At 42.7% G+C, this 16,442-nt stretch overlaps 1 protein-coding gene across 1 annotated transcript in view; it reads left to right on the forward strand.

Annotated features, from left to right (window-relative positions):
* The first annotated feature begins 3,862 nt into the window (after positions 1–3,862).
* The window catches only part of STK32A (serine/threonine kinase 32A), an 87,734-nt gene continuing 75,154 nt past the window's right edge, over positions 3,863–16,442 (forward strand). The window contains exons 1-2 of the mRNA XM_081091216.1: positions 3,863–4,055; positions 8,080–8,217. Of these exons, the coding sequence (XP_080947342.1) occupies positions 8,166–8,217 (52 nt within the window). The 5' untranslated portion in view covers positions 3,863–4,055; positions 8,080–8,165. The remainder of the gene's footprint in view (positions 4,056–8,079; positions 8,218–16,442) is intronic.

Raw genomic sequence — 16,442 nt, forward strand, 5'->3', positions numbered from 1 at the left:
CATTAGATGGGGTGTGCTTTGAGAGGAGCAAAGAGAAAACTAATGACCAGAATAAACTGGTGAATAAAATAGAATCAGAGACATGGAAATGGAACAAACTGACAATTGTCAGAGGGAAGAAGGGTAGGGGGGCAGTAAGAGATTAAACAAAGATCTTATATACATATACTAGTACCTATGGACACAGACAATAGCGTGGCGAAGGTCTGGGGTGGGGTGGGAACTGGGTGGAGGTAGGTAATGGGGATAAAAAAGAGGGGCATCTTTAATAATCTCAACAATAAAGATTGAAAAAAAAAGAAATGAGAAGAATGATAGAAGTAGCAAATATTTAGTTATCTAATTAAGTATTGTCTATGTTCCAAACACTGGTTAAGCACTGGATATATAGGGGTGTCATTCCTGCCCTCATGAGATCTGCATTCAATGGTAGGAAACAGTAAAGAAGTGACATAAGCCAATTAATGACAGTTTATGATGAGTGGAAGATGGGAGATGAGAGTGTGTAACTGAGAATGGAGGAAGTGTTGGGGAAGTAACTTCAGATAAGGAGTTGAGGGAAGGTCTCTTAGAGCTGGAGAACTGTGAGCTGACAGCTGAGTGATGAAGACTCCAGAACTGTGTCCATCCATAAAGAAGAGACATTCAAATGTCCTGGGGTGGGGACAAGGCCAGCATGATCTGCAAAGAGCAGAGAGCCGTGTGGCTAGAGGGGAGTGAGCCCAGGAACACTGACTGTAGATCGAGTTGGACACACTGGCTGGGGATAGACGAAGAAGGCGTTGTCTGCTGGAGTGGGGAGTCACTTAGTTCTAAACCCATTGGAACCAGTGGACATCTTCAAGCCACGAGTGGGCATGGTTGGATTGGTGTGGCATTAATGTTTATGTTATAAGACATGATTCTTTTCTAGTTAAGCTTTTTTTATGTTGCACTGGAAATGATGTTTCCTGGAAAATATTCCTTCCCATATTAATTACTCCTGAACTTAACATAGAACTATTTATTCTTTGCATAACAATTTACTTTTCATAATATTTCTTTTCTTAATTGAATTTATTGTGGTGGACATTGGTTAATAAAATTACATAGGTTTAAGTATATAATTCTACAATACGTCATCTGTATACTGTCCTGTGTGTTCACCACCCCAAGTCAAGTCTCCTTTCATCACCATTTATCCGTCTTTACCCTCTTCTACCTCCCCCATACCTCCTTCCTCTGGCAATCACCATATAAACAAAGTGGAGACAGACTCACGGATACAGAGAACAGACTGACAGCTGTCAGAGGGTTGGGGGCTGGGTGAGAAGGGTGAAAGGATTAAGAAAAAAAAGTCATAGAAACAGGCAACAATATGAACTTTTTTTAAAAAAAAATTCTGGCTATCTATCTATCGGCAAGACTTTCTCCCTGCTTTACTTTTCACTTCCCTCTCCTCTCCACTGGGGGGCTCCAGAGTTTGTCATAAGTATCTAGCCTGGTTAGTCTCCGAGCAATTTCTCTGGGATGGTCTCCTCAGAGTCCCTCCAAAAGCTATGTTTAAGATAGGCAATACTGACAAGAGAGTATGAGCAACCGAAGAGATAAAAGATTAAAACACAATTAGCTCTTTGAAACAGGTCTGCCTTTGATGGACTGCATAAGATACAGTAATAAGAATCACTATTTCTCCATAAAACCTATGGGATGCCAAGCCTTTACATGGCTAAATTCACTAGGACCGATGAATAGTTTTTATTTTAAGTGAAAATGATTGTACAAACAGCAGAAAGATTTATAGAACAAATCTGAAAATTACTAGGGCAGACCCTGGAAACCTGCCAATTAGTGACAACCTTACCTGTTGACAGTTTCTGAGTGTTTACTCTGGGCTAACGCCATGCTAAGTGCATTATTATTTACATCATCTCATTCCGTCCTCCATCACTCACAGCTGGTAGGAATGACCATGATCCCCTCTACCGAAGTTGGAAAACTGAGCCTCAAAGTGACTTGGCCAAACATCTCAGATGTATTCAGTGGTGGAGCTGGCATTTGCACAAAAGACTTCTGACTCCAAAGCCCTTCGTGCTAACCAGGACACTAAAAGAAAGAGAATTCCAGAGACTTCCATTCTAGTCTCAGCACACTTTCTTGCCATTTCAGTTTCCTCAGTGATAAAAGCATATCATTGTTGCCTGAGGGGAGGTGGGAGACAACACAGGTACAACACATTTGCAGAGCACAGCATCCCTAGTGCCAGAAAGGTAATTAAAATGTGTTGTAAGCTACCAGAGGTCACACAAAAACAAAGTATTTTCAGCTAGGTGACTGATGTTTGCTTTCAAAAGAACACCCTGTCCCCCAAATGAATTCCTTAAAAATTCTTTTCTGTTTTCTGAACTTGGTTGCCCTCTCTTGCAACTTGACCCAAATTCCACATGAAATGTTCATTTCTATCATCTGATCCTCTCTCAGACAGGAGTTGGCAACATAGGTAAATTTCTACTGAGCTCTGCCACTAACTCACCCTGTGGCTTTGGGCAAATCCCTCTCTCAGAACCCCAAATGCAAAATGAGAGAGTGGGTTCATTGAAGTTCAAGGTTATTCCTATTGTAAAGTACTAGGGTGGAATGCTGCCCATGGCTGAGGAAAAGGGCTCGGTCATAACATAACAAGGGAATGACTCCGCAATATTTAATGAGTGAATTACGGGGCTCTTGACCCTCCGGTGGTCACTGGTATTTGGGGTGCAGCAGACACCATTCTAGGAACTGGTCCTGAAAACATGAACAAAGCCCGTCTGGCTCCTGCCCCCTGTGGAACTTCTACATCAACAGATCAAAACGTTGGAGCCTGAAAAAGACTTCCAACCACAGACGCATCTCGTCCGACACGCACACAGTTTCTAACGTTTGTGAAACTTGCCAGTGTTTAAATATAATGGGAGATTTCGCACAGACCGTCTCGTTTCCAGCTACTCTTTTAAAACAGGAATAGTTGGCAACGCTGAGCTGGCATTTGCACATGGCAGGGAAATGCTGGAGCCGAACAGAAGCCGGGACCACCCCACCCTCACCACTGCCCACCCCACACTTCAGCCGTCTCAGTGAGCCCCCCAGGGCTCGTTCTCCGGTGGCTACGCTGTGTGATAGAGGGAAAACTGAAAGAAGCTACTTCAATCGTGTTGGTTTGTACAAAGGGGAGGCACAAGGTGCTCATGGGGCAGAACGTATACACTTCCAGGGAGCTGCCTTCACCTCTGAGCCTCTGACCCTGCCCTCCCCTCCACCCACCGAGGAGGAGCCAGGAGACCTGGGTCCACAAAAGATCCTCTCCACGAATTGTTACGCCACACGGGGCAAGTAGTTTCCTCCTCTGTGCCTCCGTTTCCCCAGCAGTAGCCCCAGGAAGTCTGCTAGGTCCTAACTGTTAAGAGATCCTTCTTGCCGGGACCTACACAATTCTCAGTCCTGTCTCGGATCCCCCCTCCTACCCTGAGGACGGACGTCTAAAAGGGAAGCTTGCCTTTCTTCACCTGGATCTGCAGGCTCATACCCGCCACCCCCTGCATCCACCCACCCGCTGTGGCATCGCCCAGGTCTCTTGGACGGGAAGGGGGTCACTTCAGGGGAACTGGGCCTCGGCCCGGGAAGTTGGGGCGCGCTCTGCATCCCGGCGGCTGGGGACGCCGCCAGCTCCCAGCCCCGCCCGCAGCGGTCTTCCCGCACGGACCCCGGGCGAGTGCTCTCCGTTTCTGGGAACAGGCTCCGATCCGATCGCGGCGTCCGCTGGCTGGCTGCTCCCTGCTCCCCTCCGCACCCCACTCTCCAACCCTCCCCCTGGGCCAGCCCGGAGCCGCCCCTCCACGGGGAGCTGCGCACTTGGCGGCACTTGGACCCCTCGGCAGCCAGCAGGTGCCGCGCTCCCGCCCAGCCCAGCCCCGTCCCCGCGGCCACCCCTGCGCCCTGCTCTCTCCGCGTTTCTGGGGGTTCCCGTGTTACCCCTGCTCCCCGGACGGAAGCACCAGTCCCAGCTTCTGGGAAGGCGAGAAGGGAGAAGCCAGATCTAGGTGAGTGGTGGCCTCGATTTTTCCTTTTCTTGTTACTGAACTTACATGCTAAGGGCACGCACTGTTGGGAAGCTAGGAAGTTAAAAGGGAAGAGAAATAAGACAAAGGCAGGCGGTCCAGACAGCCCACCACAACCAGATAGGTCTGGGACCAGTCCTCGCTCCCTGGCTACTCTGCACCCCACAGGTCCCCCAGCCTCCCATGACCCGGGTCCAGACACACACCGACTTCAGCGAGTATTTGCTGGGTGGAGACAAGCGCTGGGAGCATTTCTGCTTGTTTCTCTCACTCAGCCTCTAATCAAGCAGAAACTGCCTTTGATGGTTGGCTTCATCTCCACCAGGATTCCTCCCCCCAGAGCGGAAGGATTTGAACACAGACAATAAAAAATGTGGTGTGTTTCACACCATGGCCTGCTATGCAGCACTTCACAAGCAGAAGTCAGGGCTGTGGGGGTCAGCATGCCTAGATGGCAGAGGTATAAAAGTAAAGGAGCATCAGGTGCAAAAATATACCTACTTTAGGATGTCATTTAGGTGACTTACTTTAAAACACATGTCACATTGTAAAATCGTAGAAAGTGGACTGTAAAATGTGTCCCAGATCCATGATTGTGGCTGTCTGGGCAGCATACAAGGGGAATGGATTTGGCATGAGGGTGAAGGTGGAGGTAATGTTTTACCTAGAATTCTGAATACATACAGATGACGAAGCAAAGATGATGAAACGGAAACAATATAACGGAGGGCACCGTTAACTTGGGTGTTTTTTTAATGATACTTTCTTTCTTCCCTCTGGTTCTACATAATTCCCAGTTTAAGACGTTCTGTTTTTCAAGTGCAAACACAATACGTTATGCCTATGCGATGCCTTGGCAATGAGATGTACAGTTTTGTCAGAAGTTGCAACTTTCTTGCATTACAACTTAGGTTCCTCAATTCCTGAAGATGACACCTCTGCACCGAGGAAGCCCTTACAAAAGCTCCCCTATTAACAGCCCCCAAAATATAGGCCCAAGGTCAAATGCTGGCCTCAGAGAAGGAGGCTGCAGTTAATAGTCTGGTAATAGGTCAAGGTGGAATCTGCAAGTTTCCTGTGTTCTTATAAACCGCATTGTTCTCTCTCTTGTATTTCCTGTGTTGAGGAGGTTCATTTCCATGGGTGGAACCCTCTTGACATTTTGAAATGAAACTTATTTGACACTGCAGACTTAGTACCAGGAGGTGAGGAGGGTGTTAGGTTTGGTAGAAGAGAGTCCTATAGCTCTTCTGGGCTGTACTTCAGTAGAATGGGGGGGGGGGGTGGAATGTGTCCCTATTTTCCTAGCAGAGAAAGGTTGATTTCTTTCTGGATGCGAGGGAAAGTTGCCTAATTTGATTATCCACATGGGGAGAAGAAGAGAAAGCCAGTTCTAAATTGGATTGGGTATGTTAAGTGCAATGGAGAAGCCACCACCTACCACCTAATCATTCCATCCGCCTTTCCCTTCCCTGTCTACATAGCTTCTTCCTGCTAAAAATCACCGCATCTTCGGTGAACAAAATTGCACATCAAAATGAACTTCTGAAATGTGGCAAGTTGCGGTAATATTCCTCTCTCTTTTGCTTTCTGATTTGACAACTTGCAAGGTCAATGCTTGGCTGCAGAAGATAAGCTACTCGAGAGAAGCCTGAGGTGTGAAGAGCGTATATAAGAATGACAGGGTGGGGTGTGGTGGGAAAACTTGAGGCCTCACATAAAAAAATAAAAGAGAGTATAGCCCCCCCCCCCCTCGCAACCCCTGCTGTGTTAACAATCACAATTCCTTAAAATCAATGTTCTCTTTAGGATCAATCTTCTCAAATGTCATCTGTGGTTCAGCCCTGACACTGGTCCCCACTTATTCGGGACTCCAGATGCAATAATAGAATGCACAGGGTACCCCCATCCTTCTTCTTAGCCCACAAGGAAACACTAAGACTTCTTCCTACTCCCTTTCCCGAGGGAATTAAAAGCTCTTTGTTTTTTTCAGCCTGGAGAGACAGTTGAGTTCTTTCTATCTCCCTGAGCTGAATAATCCCCCGGGCTTCCTCCGGCCACCTGTTACCACCTGCCCCTCCAGCCCCTCCAGCCCCTCTCCCAGGCCATTTAATGGGTTGCTTCCTAATTGCTGACTCTTTCTTTGCTCTTTGTTTAAAGATTCTTTTTAAAGTTCAGAAGGCGCTTTGCCAGCAGCTGGCTTTTAGTATGAAAAGTAGAATTTCTTTAATGAGTCTGCCTTCCACATGAGGGCTTGACTTACATTTTCCTCACAGGAAAATAAGCTTTTCTTCTAGGCTTGTTTAGGGGTTTCTCAAGTTCTTTTTCAATAACATCCTTAGGGCAGGTTCCCTTGGGACACTTTCCTCAATGATGTCTCTACTCTGTATTTCCTTCATCTCAGAAAACGTCCAAGAGGAAATCAGTCCGCAGGAGTCAAATTAAATGAATGCATAAATATATGGAACAACACACCCATGATTTTTTCTCTCGCCCTCCCTTTCCCTCTCTAAAAATCAATTAAAAATCATATATGATAAGGAACTCCTGCTACTATTAAAAATATCTGTAGCTAACATTTATTCTGTGCATGGGCCCTTCGTGTCCCCTGCTTGTGAGTAGCTCAGGCCATAGAGCTAAAAATGAATATTGAAATAATTTGTATAAAATCACTAGCTTCACCCGTTTATGGTAGATCTGAAAGGCTAGCTCTGGACCCATGTTTCCACATGGCAGCACTCTCTTAGATTTGAGGGCAGTAGCCTCTTTTTGGTGGAGCCTGGATCCTCCAGGTTGCCAGTGTTCCCACGGATCGGTCACTCTGCCTTCTGCCTGGGTTGGTGAGCTCATTTGCATTTCTGCCTGGCTCTGGTAGGCATCTGAGCCTGTGATTCCTGAGGAAGGCACTGTCGTTTTCCCCATGTTACAGGTGAGGGGTGAAGTCACCGGCTCAGAGCCATTCTCCGCATCAGTTTTAGAACCAGAACTCTGGATGCTGACTCTTACCAATTTCAGGGAAAGTAAAATTCTCTTTTTCCTCACCTGAGGATATATTTATTGATTTTAGAGAGAGAGAGGAAGACAGAGAGAAACACCTATATGAGATAAAAATATCCATCGATTGCCTCCTGTACACACCCTGAGCGGGGATGGAACCTGCAACCTAGGTACATGCCCTAACCAGGAATCGAGCCCATAAACTTGGTGTTCAGGACAATGCTCCAACCAACTGAGTCACCTGGTCAGGGCGGGAGAGTAAAATTCTTTACGACTGGGTTTAGGAATGAAACAAAAAAAGCCATAGTGCATATGTTTTCCAGGGCTTTTTAGCTCTCACATACATTACTTAATTTGAGCTTTAGAGTAACTAATAATTATTGAGCACTTACGCCGTGAAAATACTTTACATATTATCTCATTAAACATTTAATCTCCCTTGGCAGTATGGACCATGATCAAGTTCAGGGGAAGGGAAAAAAGAAACATGTTGAGTAAAAGTTAGCAACTTCCTGGGGTGGCAAAGCCCAAACTCAGCCCTTGTTCCTTTTATATTGTAGTACCTTCCAGGGTCAGAGAAAAGAGAGAGGGAATGTATTACTTACAATTAAAAAAGAAATTAAAGTTGTTGATCACACATCAAAATTTTTTTTTAAATCAGCATATTTTTCTCAAACATATGGAGAGTCACAATAAAATCTTATTTTTATTTTATAGTTGTTAAAGCACTGCTGACCTCATTTTAAACTTGTCTTCATACTTCAAACATATTTCGCTTTGCTCCTTCTTTGTTAAGTCTAGGTCCACTACTAATGAGTCTGTGAAGTAGCTTCTCCCAGATGCTTAATGTTCTTTCTCTGTTATTGCTGAAATTATTTTCAAGCACAAAAAATTTCACCAGAGTGGTACAAATGAACATTTCAGCCACAGTCTGCACTCAGGGTACTAGAGTATGCCATTTGTACGGTATTACAAGGCCATCATTTCTTGTTCTCTCCTTGATATCTAGCTAAGGCATCCAGACCTCTTTTGAGCGGAGATGAATGTTTCTGCCAGGATTATGTAACTGGAGGATCCAGGCCTGAGCAGACAACCATGGGAGCCAATACTTCAAGCAAACCCCCAGTTTTTGATGAAAATGAGGATGGTAAGCCATGTGTGGTGGTTGTGCATTAAAGGTGGACTTTTGCACAATTCCAAATAAGCTCTTAGTTTCTTAAGTAAATTTTAATGTACTGCAAGGGTGAGCCCAAGAACCTTGTACGCTCACAGTTAGATTTTACCACTTTCCATGGGACTTCAGGCAGCTGTCTTAACCGTGACTGTACCAATGCCCTGTGTCCAAAGGGGGCTGTTGGGCACTTGGTCAGGAGAAGACCTTGAAGTGAAATGATTTGTTTGTTCTCTATGCTGTTCCCTTGACAGTTGAAATTACTACTACCTACTGCTAGTTATTATAGAACATTTCTTATATTATCAAATTACATGTGAACGATAACGCAGACTCATAGTATAGAATGAAGTCATTACGTAGGTGTTCTCTGAGCCTCTAACTGGCAAAATCTGGGGTCCTAGACCAATTCCACAATGCTAGGTCACAGGAAAAAGAATTGGTGGAAAACTTTCAAGGCCAGACTCAGCAAGAAGAGCAGTAAAAAGCATGGATCCTGATTCTCCCGTCACCCCACCATGAGTCGTGCCAAAACCAGGCAAGGGCCTGGTGATTCTTCCTTCCCATAGTGGGAGTCAGAGCAGCCTCGTCAGTGCATGCAGGGTAGCAGCTGTTTATGTGTTGTCTGGGAAAAAGAAATCCCCTGCTAGTAAGTTGTCCAGGCTTCCCAGAGGGAGCCCCCAGAGTCATTTCCAGGGAGTTCTGCTAATGGGCCTTAAAGGAAAAGAAGAATGAATGAAATTCAGAAGATCTGAGCACCAGGCCTATTACAAGCTACCTGTGTGGCTCGAGAATTATTCCCTCTTCAGTTTCATCATAAGTTAAGTGAAGGATAGGCTGATCGTGAAGGTCTTTTTAAAGGTCTTTTTTTGTAACTCAAAAAGTTTACCATTTTGAGATCCTCAAACCAATTTGCAAACATGATGATGCAGTATCAAAGTCATTAAGGAAAGTTGTGTTAAAATGGACATTTGACTGCTGGAAGGGAAACTGAATATCAGTGGCTTAGACAAGACGGACATGTTTTCTTTATTATGTAACAATCTAGGCATAAGTAATAGGTGATATGTGGCTCTAGAAGGTTAGGAATTGTGACTCTGAAAAGCTGATTTCTCTCATTCTCTTTCCATCCCTAGAGTCTTACTCTCCCCCTGGTGCCTCTGGATGGCTCACCACCACTTCCAAATGCCAGCAGTAGAAGGGGGAGGGGAAGGCTGTGCCCACTCCTTTGAAGCACATGATCTGGCTATAGCTGGTCACTTTCATTCACATGCACATACCTAGTTACCAGGGACATGGAAATTTATTTATCTTGTATGGCCATGAACCTTCTCAAAATAAGGTGTTCTGTTTAGTTCCCCAGGAAGAATTAGCAGTTTGCCATGGTTGTGGGGCATACCAGAAGCCTGCTACAATCTAAGTTTTTGAGACTTTGGATTGACCCTTTTAAAAACAAAATATTTGATCCCAGCTATTCACTAGTAATTTAGAGGCACAAAATATTGTATTGGAACCCTGAAATTATAGAGTTAGAAATGGTCTTAAGAAATTTTTTCCGCTCTTAATTTCTATTGCTTTGCTTTGCTTTCTCAAGTAGTAAAGGCAAGGATCTAGAGACCAGTGATGGTACTTGATTTTTCCATCTCTAAAATGGGAAGACAAGTTGCTTTGGATTTTATTCATTTGGTTAACTATCCTCCCTATGGATTCAGAGCTAATGTTGTGCATGGGGCTGGTCCTCAGAGAACAGAGTAGGAAAGAGAGGCCAGCTTCATGCTTGTAAGTTGCTAAGGATATGTGTCATATTAAGGCAGTGGTTCTCAACCTTCTGGCCCTTTAAAACAGTTCCTCATGTTGTGATCCAACCATAAAATTATTTTTGTTGCTACTTCATAACTGTAATTTTGCTACTGTTATGAATCGTAATGTAAATATCTGATATGCAGGATGGTCTTAGGCGACCCCTGTGAAAGGGTCATTTGACTGCCAAAGGGGTCGCAACCCACAGGTTGAGAATAGCTGTATTAAGGTATTAGGATGGCATTAGAAAGAGCAAACATAGAAATGACTAAATCCTCTTTAATTCAGCCAGCCCTTCTTCTCATGGGATGCCCAAGGAAGTTAAGAGTAAGAAAGTGTGACCAATGGGAAATAAGGCACCACTTCATAAATACCTGCAAGGAACTCTGGAGAGTTAGGGTTAGGGTAGAGTCAGGTTTAAGGAGCAAGCAGTTCTTTCTCAAAACCCTCTAGGCTGCCACTTTTTTGTTGTCCAGCCTCCCCAGCGCAATGAGACGATCCCATGGCAGCACCCGTAAAAAGAAGAGCTGAGCAGAACAGTCTGTCTGTGCTTCCCAGGGGACAAGGCTGTGAGTCCATTCATATACACAGCTGCAAGGCAGAAACTGAAGGGCAACTCCAGCTACTATGAGCCTGTCACTCTGTTAGGATGAGGAATAGAATAGAAAACAAGATGGCCACGCCCTGCCCTTGTGGAGAAGACAAACAATAGACAAATAAAAAATCCAGATAACTTCAGAGAATGTTAAAGTGACTCCAAGGAAATAAGTCAGAGTGATCTTATGAAGAGTGACAGGCTGATGGTGGAGACCATGATAGATAGGGTATGGTCTGGTGTGGCCTCTCTGAGAAGGTGACATTTGACTTGGAAAAAGTGAAGAGGAGCCATTCATGCAATGACAAGAAGAATAGTTCAAGCACAGGAAAAAAGCAAATCCAAAGTCCAATCAATGACAAAATTGGGATTGAATAGTTGGCTATCTGATGACCATGAGTTTGCATATATAAAACTAATTTTTAAATCAATGCATCTCATAAAGTTGATTTGGCTCCTTTTATAGCTCTGGATGGAGCACAAGGTAAATTTTATTTGATTGCTGTGAAGCTTCCAACCAAGAAACAAAAACAACAAAGAAAAAAGCACAGACTAATCAATTAACATTAATGCTTATGTTATTTTGATGTCCATTTTTTAATGTAAATAATCAAACCAGGCCAGAATCTAGGGCACCAAATGAGCCAATTTAATTATTTTAAAAATATTGCTGAAGAGAATCCCAATATGTGATGATGAAAAAGTATGTAATATTTCCTTCCAAGTGTTTACTATTCCCAACATTGCTTTGAAGAATATTCAAGCCGATTTTCCCCGGTAATATTTCAACATTTGTTTCTCATGGAAAGTGTTTTGGTTCACATGGAAGGTAATTAAGGAATAAGATAAGATGTTATTGGATGTCCCTTGAGATAAGCTGTTCTCACTAGAATTCATCCTGACACTTTGATTTTTGTGTTGTTCCATCTGATAGTGATCCTGAAAGAATTTTTCTCTTCGCTACTTATATAGGTCTTTATTTAATGAAAACAAAGTCTAAGCTTATAGTACCGTTAGACACAATAAGGTTTGCTTGTTTGGTTAATGTTAAGTCAACTTTTACAAAGTAGATCTCAAATTATACTATTGTTCTGTTCTGGGGCTCTCACTTTTATATTTTAGCACAAACCTAAGTCCTAATTACTTATTTTATTATGATAAAATATATATAACTCACTGTACCATTTTAACCATTTTTAAGTGCACAGTTCAGTGGCATTGAGTATATTCCGATTTGGGGGCAACCATCACCACCATCTAGAACTTTTTCACCTTTCCAAACTAAAACTGCGTCCCCACTAAACAATAACACCCCATTCCCTCTTTTCCCCAAATTACAGAAAGGAAGGGAGAGGGATAGAGAGTTAGAAACATCGATGAGAAAGAAACATTGATCAGCTGCCTCCTGCACACTCCCTCCTGGGGATGTGCCCGCAACCCAGGTACATGCCCTTGACCGGAATCAAACCTGGGACCCTTGAGTCCGCAGGCCGACGCTCTTTCCACTGAGCCAAACCAGTTAGGGCAAGCCATTCAACTTTCTGTCCCTATGAATTTGACTATTCTAGGTCTCTCATAATATTTGTCCGGCTTATTTCACTTATCCAATGTTTTCAAGGTTTATTCATGTTGTGGCATGTATCAGAATTTTATTCCTTTTTAAGGCTGAATAATATTCCACTGTGTATGTATACAACATTTTGTTTATTCTTTCATCCACTGGTGGACATTTGATGGTTCCCATCTTTTGACTACTGTGAATTTGACTGCTATGAACATTGGTGAGCAAATACTTGTTTGAGTCCCTGTTCTCAATTATTTTAGCTATATGTACTTGGAAGTGGAACTTTTGGATCCTATGGTAATTCTTTAATTTTTTGAGGAACTACCAGACAATCTTCCACCTAATTATGTTTAGTGTTTTAGTAATGGGAAACCACCCGGCATAATGGGCTAAAAGCATGGGCTCTGGTATTGGAAGGACATGCACAGGTTCAAATCTCAGCTGGGCCACAGACTAGCAATGTGAAAACTAAAGGGGACATAGCTTGATCTGGAAAACATAGCTTGATCTGGCATCAGGAAACACTGAAGTCAATTGGACTAATTACAAAGTGTTCTAGAGGGACTTGCAATATCATGAACAAAGTCCCAGCCTAAACAACTACTAGTGAATTCATTTGGAAAAAAACAACAACAACTTATATATGTAAGCAATGGGTATACTTCATTGGGCCATTGTGAGGATTAAGTAAAATAATGCGAGTAAAACACTTAGCAAGCTGTCTTACCTAAAGTGATCACCCAATTAATGCCAGCGATAGTGTTATTTATTAGCACCAGAGTCTCTTAGCATGAACTCTTTGAACTACTTCAACTTTGGAAAGAAACAAAATTGATTCAATGCAACTCTGTTGATGCCATAGTCAACATGACCCATTCACAGTTCTATCAGTGGAATCGGGTCAGAAAACCTATATAAAAGCCCTCTAAATAGAAGCTAAGTTATTGACTGTACAAAACAGTCTCATCTGGTTTCTTTTTTTATCCCCCTGAGTTGATTGTGATTTTATTTAAGGCAAAATTGAGAACTCATTGAGCTGTAAATCAACAAACTTTTTCTTTTCTTTTTTTAAATATGTTTCTTTTTATTACAGAGAGGAAGGAAGAGGGAGAGAGAGACAGAAACATCAATGATGAGAGAGAACCTTAGACCTACTGCCTCCTTCATGCCCCTCACTGGAGATTGAGCCCGCAACCCGGGCATGTGCCCTTGACCAGAATCGAACTCAGGACCCTTCATTCCTCAGGCCAATGCTCTATCCACTGAGCCAAACTGGCTAGGGCTCAATAAACTTTTTCTGACTTCAACCTAAAGCTGCCTATTTAAGTAATCCCATTGGATCAACAGACACAGTGACAATTGCACTCCCTCCCTTTCCCCACTCCCCAACTACCATCTGGCTACTCTGAGAAAGGAATGAATGATACAGAGACATTTTAAGTTTTCTGAAAGAAAAGGAGTGCAAGTGATACTTGTTTTTAATGTTTATAACTCTTTTCCTTTAATCTGTTTTATTTCCTCTTTCTGAATGCAGTGGTTTTGTTTGTTCTGTGTAGTTTGGGCTTCCTCTTCTTCCTCCTCCTCCTCCTCCTCCTCCTCCATCATCTTTTTCTTCTGGCTGGTTTTATTTTTTTTTTAAATCAACATTTAAAAAGTTCAATAATTGAGGTCTTTGTGCTAATTTAGAAAAAGTTATTTCATAACAGGAGAGAAAGTAGATCTGTTAGTAATTCAGGGTCTAGCTAAGACCCAAGAAGAGGGCCTTGCAATCATTATAAGCTGCCTGTGTTTCCAAGTATGTATACAAAAAATATACAGGTGAGTGGGTTTGGTTCAACCAAGAGACAACTTTCTTCTGGAGGGTTGTAGCTAAGAAAAGTTGGCCTTAGGTTAAAAAGCTGCTACAAAGAGTCCAGCCATGTCCTGAGTTTGCAGAGAGAACTCAATCATTGCATTATTCTTTGGACTTGCTGAAAACTCAATGTTCTTCTTTCATTTGGCAACGCTGGTCTCCTCGGACATGTGGCTGTTTCCAGTTTTCTTCCGTCTTCAGTGACAGAGGCCATGGGTCCTTCAAAATGTTGGGCCAAAAAAATTGGTCACAGATTTGCAATCCAAAAGAAATGGGAGGTTACTGAATTGATTCCAGCAAGGAAGGACTTTGAGAACCTCCTTGGTTAGTTTAATGTCTGTGCATTGCATATTTGTACCCACGTTCCCCCCTCAAACTTGAGTAATGCTGTCTTATGTTATTCACTGTCTTGCATTAAAGTGGCTAAGAAAATAAAAGCAAAAAGTCTCTAGCAAGAATTAGCTTCTTAAAAAATTAAGTCATCTTGAAATGTCTAACCTTTAGGTATGACATTTGTCATAAATAACTTCAGATCCAACAGTTTATCGCAACAGTTTGTGAGGGCTTTAGTTGCCCCAGCCCAAGGGGTTGGAAGACTCAGAAAGAGACAAAATAGGCAGCTAAGAAACAACCTGGGAGATGGAACTAGTGCTTCCGACCTGCACGTTCCCCGAGCAGTGAGTTAGGAGCACGTGTGTAGGAAGGAGAAGCTGCTCAAGTGTATTAAGAATTGACATCCTGCCTTTGGAGATTCCCAGAGCTCCTGAGCATATTAAAGGCTCTGGAATGTCCTACAGTATTAAAATCTCAGTATCCTGATGTTTTCCAAACTTATTTCACAATGTAACCATTTTTTATGGAAAACATTTTAATACCTGGTGACACGTAATACTCTGTGGATCTCAATTTGGGAAAATACTCTAGGTTAAGAAACTAAATCTATAAGCCAGTTTCACCTTCAGACAATATGTTTGGTACTCCAAGCCTACTGTCTTTTATTGTTTTTTTTCATCCTTACCTGAGGATATTTTTTCCATTGATTTTTAGAGAGAGTGAAAGGGAGTCACATGTGACCTGTCCAGGGCGGGGATCGAACCTGCAACTGAGGTACATGCCCTTGACAGGTACATGCCCATGCCCCAAACCCTTAGATCTGCTCTAACCACTGAGAAAAACTGGCCAGGGCTGCCTTTTTTGTTTTTAATCCTCATCTGAGGATATGTTTGTTTTGTCTGTTTGTTTATTGATTTGAGAGAGAGAGAGAAAGAGAGAGGGAGAGAGAAAGAAAAAGAGAAACATAGATGTGAGAGAGAAACATCCTTTGGTTGCCTCCTGTACAGCCCTGACTGAGGATCAATCCCACAACCTAGATATGTGCTCTGGTCTGGAATTGAACCTGCTACCTTTTAGTGTATAGGACATGCTCCAACTATCTGAGTCACTCATTGGCCAGGGCCAAGCCTAATGATTTAAGTGAGAATGGGGGTGAAGGCCTTCAGGGGATCCAACTTCTCTTGTATGGCCTTTCCCTGGGAAACTTAATCACAGTAACTCCTGTTCACCATCATTTCTCCAATTCTAGTCTTATGAAATATAAATACACAGTGATTTCAGCTATGCCTTGCTATGTGACAACCAATGGGAATTTCACTTGGAAACACACACAGAAAGCCAGTCATGCCATAATATTCTTGTCAAACTAGGACACTGAGCCAGTTTACGTGGCAAAAAAAAATGCACAACTGATGGTTATTGATTTTTGAAAATTAAATAGTGTCACAGGCTATATTTTTTCCTTCTGAATGATTTCTTCTTTCATTTCTGGAGGCATTTTTACAGTAAAAGAGTAATATTAACCTTGTTTTATGCTTGAGTAGCCTATATTTTTTTGTGATTTCTGAGAATGATTTAAAGTGGAGTTGGAACACTTTTTCTGTACTGGCCCAAATAGTAAATATTTTATGCTTAGCCACTCATACAGTTTCTGTCACAACTAGTCAACTCTGCCATTGTAGGCTGAAAGCAGTCAGATAATGAAGAATCAGAGAGATGACTGTGGCTATGTGTCAATATCATTTTATTTGTAGACACTGAAATTTGAATTTCACATCATTTTCACTTGTAACAAAATATTTTTATTTCTTTCCAAGCATTTAAAAAATATAAAAGCCATTCTTAGCTTATGCGCCATGTAAAAATAAATGGAGGTTGGACTTGGCCTACAGGCCGTATTGTGCTGACTTCTGCTGTAATGTATCCTGCTGACATCTATTTCCACGGGCTGGGGCCGTCTGGTACCCATCCCATTCATAACCCTCTAGCCTTAACTCAGAGACTGGGCAAGGAAACTGACTCTTTGCTGTAGATTCTTAACAAATTCACTCTTTTTT

The sequence above is a fragment of the Myotis nattereri genome (assembly GCF_964212035.1).
Source record: "Myotis nattereri genome assembly, chromosome: 5".
NCBI classification, from domain to species: Eukaryota; Metazoa; Chordata; class Mammalia; order Chiroptera; family Vespertilionidae; genus Myotis; species Myotis nattereri.